At 44.2% G+C, this 12,323-nt stretch overlaps 1 protein-coding gene across 2 annotated transcripts; it reads left to right on the top strand.

Annotated features, from left to right (window-relative positions):
• The first annotated feature begins 1,888 nt into the window (after positions 1-1,888).
• Positions 1,889-11,461, top strand: LOC123092985 (uncharacterized). 2 transcript variants are annotated; one of them, XM_044514858.1, is made up of 9 exons: positions 1,889-2,140; positions 4,038-4,123; positions 4,219-6,471; positions 6,564-6,682; positions 7,233-8,891; positions 9,089-9,137; positions 9,227-9,465; positions 9,581-9,685; positions 10,522-11,461. In XM_044514858.1, the coding sequence occupies exons 3-9, from the start codon at positions 4,264-4,266 to the stop codon at positions 10,748-10,750; spliced, it is 4,608 nt and encodes a 1,535-aa protein (XP_044370793.1). In that variant the 5' UTR covers positions 1,889-2,140; positions 4,038-4,123; positions 4,219-4,263; the 3' UTR covers positions 10,751-11,461. The 2 variants fall into 2 exon arrangements, with proteins under 2 accessions (XP_044370793.1, XP_044370794.1); XM_044514859.1 differs by lacking the exon at positions 1,889-2,140 and having other exon boundaries at positions 2,549-4,103.
• The last annotated feature ends 862 nt before the right edge of the window (positions 11,462-12,323 follow it).

Raw genomic sequence — 12,323 nt, 5'->3', positions numbered from 1 at the left:
CCCCCCGTGGATTACTACTTCTATGGTGTGCCTTAGCTGTAGTATCATGGATCGAGGGATGTCCTCCTTGTTTTGGCGGTTGATTTCAGTTCACGTGTGTCTTTCTTGTGTAGTTAACTTATTGGGTTTATGATTGATTAGATTACCATGACAGAATAATAACAGGTGCGTGAACAACTAACCCCTTTTCTTTTTTCTTCAATAAAAACTAGGTAAAACCAAATTTGTTATACATTGTGTTTGTTGTGTCAATCAATATGCTCATTTTGTTGCACTTTGTGTGACATTAGTGAATTTGCTTGTTAAAAAAACTTGTTGAACTAAAAATAAACCTTTTATTTGTTCATGACTTGGACGTTTGATTTAAGGAGTGGCGTAATCATAGTTTCCATATACTCTTCATTCATGTAATACTTCATATTTTGTAGATCATTGTATTATAACTTTTATTCCAATCTTGCTTCATAGGCAAATGAGAGGAGACATATGTTAGTGTGGCGGGACACAACATATAAGATAGGTTTGTCATCAAATTCTACTATTGCGTGTAGGAACAAAAGGTCAAAGAGATGTTTTTCCCTATGCGCCAATATATAAAAGGATATGGTGAGCACATAAACATGAAATATATAAGAATGATATAATTTGTTTGTCGTACTACTTAAGGTTGGAAGGGCACCTTGCTTTCCATTCTTGCAAACTTTACAGGGTCATGACACTTGCTTCATGAGAGTATGACATTACACATATATGTGTTGTGCAGAAAATAGCAATGCTTCTGAACACCCATTTCATCGTCAAATTTTCTAATGCAACATCTTCTGTAGATTTATGTGTGTGGTGGTACATATTATGAGATGTCATGTTATTATTGTCATCCTATTGAAGTCACGTGGTTATAGAATTAGTAATGGAGTCAGGATTTTTGTCTACAATATATGCAATATGTGTATAAAACTATAAGAGGGTAACCTCATCTCTTGTTCAATGGCTCATTTAGTTAATCCCACCCCCTGTTTGAGTCCCCAAGCCGCCCACTTTGTGTAGCGCCTTCGTTCATATCTGCCCAGTTCTAATCCTGATTCAGTCCTATAGGCCCCCCCCCCCCATTTTCCTGGGGTTTAAATCATCTTCTTCTAGCCTATAAAAAAATTTCTCAGACATTAACTGGGGTGCGAGGGTGAAGATCATTCAACCTGTACAGAGATGGGCCCCCCTGGAAGATTGAATCCCAACTGAACCAAATGAGTGAGGCCTAAAAGAGGTCATCACAAGCTATATGGTCTCAGTGACACAAAAATTGCTCTACCCAACTCAACCAATATTCTGTTAACTCTTCTGCCCAAAACCAATGTGATCAGTTCACTTACATCATACCCAAATATATACCACCTGTGTATCAAATTATAAGAGTTTATGCAAAAATGTCTTATATTTTGATAGGGAGGGAGTATATCTTTTATCCTAGGTATTATAGTACTCCTATTATGTTACCTTGGGCAGAATAGCCAACCACACTTATTTTGAGCGGTAAAAAATCAGCTTGATTAGCCCACTGTCCTGCAAACCCACACTTGCTTTCTTGAGCGGTAAAAAAAAGTCACCCTTGGCTCACCGCTTTCCTTTCTCCGGGGGAGGGGGGGCTCGCATCCCCGTAGCGCCCTTTCCTCCTTTTCTTTCCCACCCGCACCACGCGGCTGTCCTTTTCCTCCCCTAACGCCGTTACCCGCCCCCGTCCCGGATCTGACGGCCCCGAGCCCCGCCCGCCGCCAGTTGACGGCCCCGATCGCGCCTCCCCGCCCGGCCGGGCCCACCGCCGGGCGCCTTCGTTGAAAACTTCGCAGGGCCAGTATACCACGCTTTATCTTCGCCCGTCGCGAGCGAGCTAGAGAGAGAGAGAGAGAGAGAGCTGCTGCCCGATAGTACTCCTAGCTCCGCCTCCCCCTTCCACCCTCCCCCGCTTCTCTCTCCTCGGCGCCGCGGAGCTCCAAACCCTCGCCATTTGGCCGCGCCGAACCCTAACCCTAGCCCGCCGGCCGCTCCCCCGCGGAGCACCCCCCGCGCCGCGGCCCGGGGCCGACAGGCGCGCCGATCCGATCCGCCCGCTCCGCCCGCACGCCCGGCCGCCGCGCCGATCGAGGTAGGTCTTGCACGAATCGGCCCGGAATTCGCGGCCCTCCGCTGGCTGCTCGCTCGTCTGCCGCGCGTGAATCGGGCGGTCCCTGTTGCCGCTGGAGCTGGGGGAATTATTTTCGGGTGGGGGAGTTTTAGGGTTTTTTCCCCTCTCTCTCGGGGGATCTGCGCCGGTGGGCGAACTGGGAGCTCCCCGGCGGTCGATCTCGGGGGCGCGTGGCCTCCCGCGCTTGATAGGCTGCTGGTTTTTGGGGCGCGTGGTGGGTAATTTGCGCGTGACGGGCCCGGGGTTTGGGTCGATTCGAGCTTGAGCTCAGCTCACCTCAGCTCGTGCTCGTAGTCGACCGTTGGTTGGAGCTTAGCTTGAGCTGCCCTCTGCTCAGTGCTCCGGGATTCGGGCGTCTGGTAGTGGGCAGGGAGACGTGGGGGGATTTGGGGATGCTCCAGCAGATGCGCGACGCTTGGTTTCTGCTGTTCCCTTCATTTTTTTTGTCGTGGACCTACTCTCGAGCTCCGAGCTTAGATTGGCTGCGGCAGCGTCCGGGTGGATCCCCTCTTGTCTCTTTTGCATTTTTGAAGATTTGTTCAGCTGTACCCCTCTTTGGAAGGTGTATATGTGGGAGAAAGATGAGAGTTTTTAGGCTTTAGCGAAGAGATGGGAGTGATTGTGCTAGCATCGAAACATTGTAACTTCATTTTGTCTTAGTTTGCTTGATTTGCTCCCCGTATGAGGGGCATGAGGTGTCTGCCGTGAGATTTGGCTGTCCGTTGATTGTAACAAGATGATGTTGTCTTTGTCCTAGTGTTTGTCATTAGAGATTGTAGTGCTGTGTTAGTGTTTCCGTTTTGGATAATGGTAGTGTTTCGTGCGAGGTGAAAGCTGTGGTTTTGCCTGTGTGCTAGTTAAGAGTATTTCTTGCCAGACACTCATGATTTAACCCTGCTTTTAGTGGCCGGCCATCTAGATAACGAGCTCAAGTAGGATAATTGCTACTTGTTCCTGAGTTGTTTTGAACCTTTATCTCTTGCATTGTGCTAATTGGCTTCACTTGCCACCCACAAGCTAACAAATGTGCAACAAGTTCACAGTTGAAACTTAAATTGCACCTCCGTCTATTTCAAAACTGTTCTTTTCTGGCATGGGCACACACTTGAGGTTGTGGATGCCCATATTTAAGCCATTCTCACTAATTAATCAACCATGCTTCTTAGGGCGCTCCCAATTCGTTGGCTCTTAACACGTTATCATAGGTAGTGGATTTTTTAGAGATAATCACCACAATGCATCACATATTACATTTAATTGGTTTAGGACCATGTTTGCATCTCAACCTTGTGGCCTAATTGTGGAGAGAAGGGAATGATTTTGTCTGATATCATGCTCCACTGGCCTTTTGGCCTCCGGAGTAAAAACTAGGGAGATAAGCCACACTGGATCAGAGCATTGAGTACACCGCATAGGGAAACGAGCTAAGAGGCGTATCTCCACTAACATACAACTTGCCTCCCTCTCTTCTTTAAATAAAGTGCCACCTCAGCATTTTGTCTGATATTGTGCTAAGAGACAAGCATTGGGAGTACCCTTAATTCTAATGCATATACACCGGTTGTTTTCAGTTGCAGCTAATCTTGATTAGTTTTCTTATCGCTGTTGAAACATGTTTATGGCTTTAATTTGAATAAGTTCCAAACCCCACAATAGATATGGTTGGCCAAGGTAGTTGGCATATGCACCATTACTTTGCATGCTTTTGATGCTGAAGAATTTTCCTCAGTAGGCTTAAAGTGTTGTCCTCGTGAATCATGAATGCGTGTCCTTGTGGAATATACTGAACTGGTACTGATTCATTTACTGTAGAATCATTGAACAATGTTCTTACGTAAACGTTCTTCAAAATGGGCAGGCTACAGATAAATAGAAGGGACATCTACAGATTCGTTTAGCCTGAGTAAATTCTTGTCAGTCCAGGGTGAGCCTTCTTTGGATGCTGTAAGTTCAGTGGAATCATATTCATCATACCAGCAGGCAGTTGTATCTGGTCGTATTGTCATTTGATATGAAACTTTGGGATTTGCCAATTGCAGACAGTTCACGCTTTCACGGGCATTAGACCCGTAGGGACTTCAGAAATGTCACAGTTTCACCACACACAGCATGGGGGTGATGGTGATTTTCAGATGTGGCAACAACAGATGATGTACAAGCAATTGCAGGAGTTCCAGAGGCAGCAAAATGCCCAGCAGATTGATCATGGAGCCAGAATGCAGCCCTCTTTTGGACAGTTTCAAGCTCCAGCAAGAGCAGCGCCTGCTGATCAATTACCGGTGATAACAAATGAAATGCCAAGCAATGAGGCCACGGCTTATACGTGGCCACAAAATTTTGCTAGTGGTGACCCAAGGTTGCCAAGCAACTCACAAATGGTGAATACAGGTAGTAACACAAACTGGGAGCAGTATGGTGGTGCTCCTGCCATGGGCAATTTCATGAATGGTTCGGTATTTCCAAATACTCAAAGTCAACCGATGCGACCAATGGGGTTAGCTACACAGCAAATGAACCAGTCCTTCTATCAAATACCTGCTACCAGCAGAGGCGGGTCTGTTAACCAGTACCCCCAGTTCTTAGGGATCCCAGCTGATCTCCAGAATGCAATGACAAGGGCAAGCAGTCATCAGCCTGAAAAGGTATCAAGGCCATTTAGCTCGTTAATGGATGAGCCTAGTCCGCAGGAGAAAGGTGCCTCCAGTTCTATGCAGAATTTTCGAGGAAAGGGAGGCTTCTTAAGCAATAGTCCGTTACAAAGTCAAGGTGATAATAACAAGGCAGGCAGCCCTGTTCCAGTGAATCATCTACGACATGGTTTTCAACTCCAAGATTTTCATGGTAGGTCAAACCAACTACAAGCAGGCCTGCAAGAGAAATCAACAATGCAGGTAGCACCAGCAAGTGGTGGCGCTAGCCTTGACCCTACCGAGGAGAAGTTCTTGTTTGGGGATGATGAGGATAGCAACTGGGGAGCTTTGTTGAAGGGTGACAACGATCATGGTAATTCTTTGGATAATGATAACTTTGGTGGTGCTTTGCCATCTCTACAGAGTGGGAGCTGGAGTGCCCTTATGCAGGAAACGCTACAGTCTTCAACCAGTAAAGATAATCCCAAGGAAGAATGGAGTGGCCTCAGTTTGCAGAAAACACAGACAGTCGCTAATAACTCGACTTTACCAGCTCGTGACCAGAGTAAGCTTGCTGCATCAAGCGGTGGACTACAGAATGCACGACCCTCGTCAGCATCTAGCTATGGTGATGGAACAATGAATAATCCAGATTTTACCAGTTTTCAGCATGCTACAAGAAGTCCGTACGAGCAAAGAGATAAAACACCACATGAATCTCCTCGTGCTACTGTTACCAATCATCAGTCAACTGCAGAAGCCAATAATGGGTATATTCAGCAGAGCTTGAAGCAAAAGCAGTCTGATGAATATGGGAGACAAGAACAGGTGCATTTGTCAAATGGCAATTGGGCTCAGCACAAATCTGAAACGCCAAGAAATAGCTCACACTCAACTGGTGCACCATCAAGTACACATGGATTTTGGATGTCACAACAAAACACTGTCGATCACAATATCAACCAAGAGTCGGGCAATAGCCAGAATGACTGGAAGAGCAACAGCCCCCTTGGACAAGACATCAGCAGTACCCAAAATGTCTTTAATAGTGATGGAAACTTTTGGAAGTCAAGTGGAGGTAATGCAAATTCAGTCCACAGGCTTCAGCAGATGAAGCCTGATATAAGCACTTCGCAAATGCAGAAGGACAGTTCTGATGGTAAAGGTGTTAGTATGATGGGCTCAAGCATGCCAACAATAAACCCGAACCAGCATCAGATGGTTATGGGTCGAACCGGTGAGCATGGTGGGATGAACCATAACATTGGACGTAGGGGTTCAGAAACCTCAGAATCTTTAAGAAGAAGTGCTGAGCCAAGACCAAATGACTGCAACCAGGAGTACCAAAATGCAATACATATGGAAAGGCCAGGAAACATTTTAAATCATGGGCAGCATGTGAACAGTGACCATGCTGCCAGGAGGCATCCTTTCTTTGCTGCAAAAGAATCCCAAAATTCGGGATCAGGTCAGCAAGCAGGGGGATCTTACATGTTGCAGAATCATGCCATGGACAACACAGGGGTAAACATTAGGCATTCTCCGGGTAATCCAGTTTCGAACAATCAGTTTCCGCCTCAGTCACTTCAGGGACAAAATAACCTGAAGCCACGATTTGTCACCAACTCCCAAATTGCTGCCAATATGGCTTCAGTTAATGAGGTATGGGTTTCTTGCTTAAACAAGCGTTATGATTTACACATTTTTGGTCTCTTGTAATATATTACTTATGAAGCTACTTTCTTAATTTTTAGAAAATGCTGGTGGGGGATGAACACTTTAAATCTCGACATGGTGTCACTAACAGTTCCAGTGCATCACCCTTTGGAGTATCTGATGCCGGTCTGTCTCAGAATAGAGCAGTTCAGAACAGGTACTTCCTCCTTTTCATTTGTAACTACTCTAGCCAGGTTATTCCTGAGTAAATCCTAAATATCCCATCGTTGAAGTGTTAAAGCTTTACCTATGCAATTTATTTTGTGCTCTTGTTTCTCTCGACTTGTCAGAATAATATCTGGTTAGTTTTGACAAGGTATGACTACCACTAACGAAGAAGGCCCACATCCTTGTACGCTACCAATAACAGTATAGTTTTTCCAAATAGTATCAGAATTGTAGGATCATATCTGTATTGCAGAATCATATATGTATTGAAATGGTCTGGAGAGTCGTTATAGTATTGAAATGGTCTGGAGAATCATGTACTGAAATGGTCTAGTAGGATAAGGGTATCGTAAGATTCTAAGATACGTATCGGGACACTGACAACAATGCTTTGATCTATTACAGTAATAGTCAACATTTTTTGTACCACATGATATTATCTTTTGTCATGATTAGTCCTTCCAAGAGTTTTTCATTAGCAAATTTATACTTGTTGTTCTTTATGATAACTGACAAATATATATGTATGTTTAATGTAGTCAACACATGCTGCAACTTCTTCATAAGGTGGACAACTCAACAGATAGCAATGCACTTACTGACATGGCCAACAGTCCTCTCGATAATGTTGCTAATACTCAGCAGCAACTTAATCAATCTTCTTTGCAAGGATTTGGATTAAGACTAGCACCACCGTCCCAGCGACATCCAACTTCAGATCATTTATGGTCTAGTCACACTAATGCTGATGGCAAGCAACCTGAACACTCAGCAAGGGGAGAACACCAGGCCCAGCTACCTTCCACTGCCACCAATTATTCGTCACCTGCTCATCGAAGCTCACAGCCAACACCATTTAATTCTTCGGAAATGGGTGGTACTGGACAGCCAGCTGCACATTTCCCCCAGTTAGGTTCCGGGCAGCAATATCCTGTGCCAGACACAAGATCAGGTTCTGTACCCATGCCTCAGCAAGACAGCACAGCTACAGTATTCAAGAACGTATGGACAAACATATCGGCGCAACGTCTAGCTGGTACCCAATCTAACAAGATTACACCCAATATTCTCCAGTCTATGATGTTCTCCAGCAACCCCAACTTATGGGGTTCGCAAAAGGCAGACGACCAAGGACAGAAGGTTTCAACACCACCTGATGTAGCCACAAGTTCTGCCAATTCACATAATCAAGAGACAAAACAAGCTCTGGACAGTGATGCAGGGTTAGCCTCTTCTGAGATGGCAAATTTTGATTCGACTGGAGCTGCTGTACCCAGAGGGAATCAAGCCCTGCAGAAGCATTCTTCAGACGGGAACTTTGCCATTCCTGCTTCATCCTTGGCACAATTGCGTCAGCAAGGTATCATGAACCCTAGGCAGGGAGAGAACCCTGCAGCTAACTTTCAGGTTATGAATACTTCTCACAACACTGGTACTAATACGAGTGGCATTGGGTTACATGGAAACCCAACAGCTTCAAACCTCCAACAGACAAATTTTGCTCTTCTGCATCAAATGCAAGCAATGGGTCATGTGGATGTTGATCCAGGCAATAAAACTGGAAAGATGCTTAAACCAAATGAGATTAGTTCTGACGCGTCGCAAGTTGACTGGAAGTCTGCTCAGAGGTTTGCACATGGAGCCAATAACTCACTCAGGTCGTCTATAGATAACATTGGCAGTACTAGTGTCCAAGGGTCATTCCCTTCAGACATGAAAATGCTAAGCTTTGCTCCAAGGAACAATGAGGAGAGAAGTACAAGCATACCTTCTCAGATCCCTTCTAGGGAAGTTCTCTCTCATGGTATGGTCATGCGTAATGATCATCAAAGTCAAGTTCAGTCTCTTGGAACAAATGTATCATCCAATTTGATTGAAAGAAGTGAGAGACCTGGGATAAACCCTCAAATGGCACCCTCTTGGTTTGAACATTATGGAAACCAAAGAAATGGTCAGAGTCCTTCTGTGTTTAATGCTCAGAAGACCCCAACTCCACCATATAATGTTCCAAAAGCTTCTTGGTGCATGGAAAATAACTCTCTCGAGGATAGAGCTGATGCCGGCCAAGCTGCCAGGCCTTTGGTGCCTAATATGAAGACAGCTTTGATGACAAGGCCAAAGAAGCGCAAATTTACAGAACGTGCTCTTGTTTCTTGGCATAAAATCAGTGAAGGCACTCAAAAGTTGAGAAAGACAAGGTGAATTTTCTCCCTTTGCAGGGCAGTAGTTTGGATTTGTGTTGAAGCATATTTTCTGTCCTCTTACTGTTACTCCTCTTACTGTTACTGTCAGCACCAGTAATTTATGTGACTTGCAGTTACTTATTTGTTGAGTTGTTTATCTTATGTTGCCTTGATGTTGCTAACAATTGTGACCATCTTCAATTGCTGGACAGCACGAATGAGATGGATTGGGCTTGGGCAGCTAATAGATTAATTAAGAAGGTTTGCGCTGCTATACTATTTCAGCTACTTTAGGTCTTGCATATTGGTTCAAAGGGTTTCCATTTGACACCAATTAAATTTCTTAACAGTCTGAGGATGATCCGGAAAGTCTGGAAGATGCCCCGGTAAATTATTTACCACGGAAAAGGCTAATTATGACCACAAAGTTGATTCAGGAAGTTTTCCCTGCTATACCAGCAAGAGTTCTCAGAGCACAAGCTGTATCAGCTTATGAAAGTGCTACATACAATATCGCAATGTTCACTCTAGGAGATACATGCATAATCTCATCAGATAACTCTCGCGCTCTTGCAGATAATGAAAATAAGTAAGTCTTTGTAAACTTATCTTTTTTTGCTTATTCTCTCTTGTGGTCATGAAAGTAAAATTTACTTTTATAACCTCATTGCTGAAAGGCTAATTATTACACTGTCATTGATCAGCCCATCCGAACAAAGAACAAGTGCCAAGCAAATGGAAGACAAGTTATCAAAGGTTGTGGAAGTCTTTGTTGGAAGAATCAGGAAAATGGAAAACGACTATATGAGGTACGAGCACCCTCCACCCCCCACCCCGCCCACACACATTGCTTATTGGCTAGCTAGTTTAAAAAACAACATTGCGGTTTTTCATTTATTTATGGGCTCCTGTGGGGTGTGTGCGCCTGCATATAAAAATATCCAACATAATTTGGTAGAACATCTGAGCATGTTAGAATATTTGTACATGTAAATAGTTGTGTAGTAAAAATAATTGCATACACTGTGCTAGAAAGATAAAAGATTGCCAGAAGGGAAACATTTGGGCCTTCTGGACCAGTCAATTTTGAGGGGCTTATTGAGATGTTAGCTGGCTTGGTTCTTCCTTTCTTTTACTTAATTTTGCTAAGATCTTAACTTCCGTTTATATTGCGTTTTCATGTGCAAAATAATATTTTTTGGCTACTTCATCATAACATTTTTTAAGCTGGGCTTGGTTGTTGATGATATATTTTAATATTTCTAGGGCCCTAATTCTTTTTGACTTTGATCATATGGTAGGAATGAACGTTGATATGCTGAATCATAACCAAATGAACAGTGAACATCACTTAGAAATTTTATTTATTCAAATAAAGTTACACTGTTTTCCTATTTTTCTCAAGAATTTTGTTCTTGAACTCGCATGTTTCATATGCGTGGCAATAATCTAATAATCAACAGCTTACTATGTACAGAGATTTCAGTTGCGTCGCATTTCTGAAAACATTAACTAGCTTTTGTTGATCTTTAATTCCTTGTGCACTCTCACTCATGACACCAATTCCATTTTACTACTTTGTTGTCGACTTATCTCTGTTTAATTGATGATAGTTCTCTCAACACCGTTTTCCCTCTTGTTGCAGCTTGAGCAAGAGGGCTTCGATGCTAGATGTGCATCTGGAGTGCCAGGATTTGGAAAGGATTTCAATCGTAAATCGTCTGGGAAGATTCCATGGCCGAAACCATGCAGCTGGTGTCGAGGCCTCATCTGGCTCACAAATGGTTTCTCGCAGAATTTTCCCTGATAGACATGTAATGTCTTTCTCTGTGCCAGGAAATCTTCCCGAAGAGGTGCACTGTTTGGCACTCTAGTGCATCGATTTCTTGCATTGTTCCTCAAACCTCTCCTCAGATCACCTCTGTGGCTACAAGTGTGATTTCCAATGCTCCCTTTTCTCCTGCAAAGCACGGCGTTTATACAGAACGGTCAGATCCAGGGGTGGTTTGGAAATCTCAACCGTCGCATATGCCACAGAGGCGCCCAAGGGATGTGTCCGGCCGATCAACTCAGTGCGGGCTGTTGTTATTTCTCCCTTGTATGAAGTATAGGTCCCTGTATATTGTGGAAAGTATTTCATCATTTTACTGATGAAGGAAGGGTGTTAGCTTCACAATTCGTTAGAGAAGTCGATGCTTACTAGCTTTAGTACATCTAGCGGAAGTTTCCGCTACTTGTCATCTTTTTATCCATGATGATGAAGAAAGAGTGTTGGCAGTTTAGAGGGGTGAATAATAACGAGAGCCTTGTCCTCTGGGTTCTTTTGTTCCTTTAGGAATGGGATGCAAATTGGCTAGCGGTGTCCAGAGTCGAACTGACCTACCTCTCCCCCTTTGTTGTTACTTGTTAGTCAGCAGTTGATTACTTGTGTCATGTAGTGCTGAGAGCAATTCATGGAATGAACAAAAACGCCGGGTAAAGCGCTTGTAAAATGTTGTAATCTTATATAAATCCCTGCGATGTTGAAAGCCCTAATGGGTTCTTGTAAATTTTAAAGTGCGATTATCACCGAGGCCGTTTTATCATATTCTGCAGCAGAAGTTGGCGTGGAGAGGATGTCTGCAGCTACTATTAGATGTCTGAGAGTGCTGCTGATCCTATATTCGGCTTAATTGCTTCACATGTTTTGTAGTTTGGTTTTGGGATGGGTTTTTGCTGAACCAGGAGTGGGTCGTTCGAAGAGCCTGCAGGGACCGGCGGTCAATCTCTTTTTGAAATGAAATCATATTCAGGTGGGGATTTCTCTCCCATTTTAAAAAAAGGGTAACAGGAATACAAGATCTTGATATAATGCACTGAGAAAGTAACTAAAGCAATTGCAAGTCAGGAACTAACTAGAAGGAAGAAAAGATCTAACCTGTCTACTTGACAACCCTGAACCAACTTCATTCCTAGCTAAAACGTTGAGCAATATTCCTGAAATAATCATCTACTGACAATCCACCACCACAGAACCACAAACACAAGTCCGAATTTGTGAATCTAGTACATTTCAGCGGTTCATTATTTATTTATTTTCTTTTTCGAAAATCTCCCCCCTCCACTCACCCAAGTCACGCGAACTGCAACTCGAGAGAATCAATCAATCAAACAAAAAACGGATGAAGAATAGGGGCCTCGATCGGAGTTGCGTTTTGAACTGAATGCGTGACTCTCCCAAGCTCGGCCGGACTGCGCGTTCCCGCCGCGTTGCGTTGTGTCATGGGCTCCGGGGAGAACTCGGAGGCGTGCGTGACCGCCGCGTTGCGTTGACGCCATGATAGAGCTCGGCATTTCGAATCCGACTCTGGACGAGCTCGGAGGCGTGGCCGCCACGCGATCACGGTGATATTAATTATGCCCCCACCCCGGCTGATTCGATCGCAGTCTGCTTCCTCCACCTCCGCC

The sequence above is a fragment of the Triticum aestivum genome, chromosome 4B, assembly GCF_018294505.1.
Source record: "Triticum aestivum cultivar Chinese Spring chromosome 4B, IWGSC CS RefSeq v2.1, whole genome shotgun sequence".
NCBI lineage: Eukaryota > Viridiplantae > Streptophyta > Magnoliopsida > Poales > Poaceae > Triticum > Triticum aestivum.
The sequence above is the reverse complement of the archived record's forward strand: the minus strand, read 5'-3'. Positions and strand labels throughout refer to the sequence as shown.

Bases quoted from the DNA above. Each gene is read 5' to 3' on its own strand.
- LOC123092985 (XM_044514858.1), top strand. From the start codon at position 4,264: ATGTCACAGTTTCACCACACACAGCATGGGGGTGATGGTGATTTTCAG. The intron at 8,892-9,088 runs GTGAATTTTCTC...ATTGCTGGACAG, and splicing joins CAAAAGTTGAGAAAGACAAG to CACGAATGAGATGGATTGGG. The intron at 9,686-10,521 runs GTACGAGCACCC...CTCTTGTTGCAG, and splicing joins ATGGAAAACGACTATATGAG to CTTGAGCAAGAGGGCTTCGA.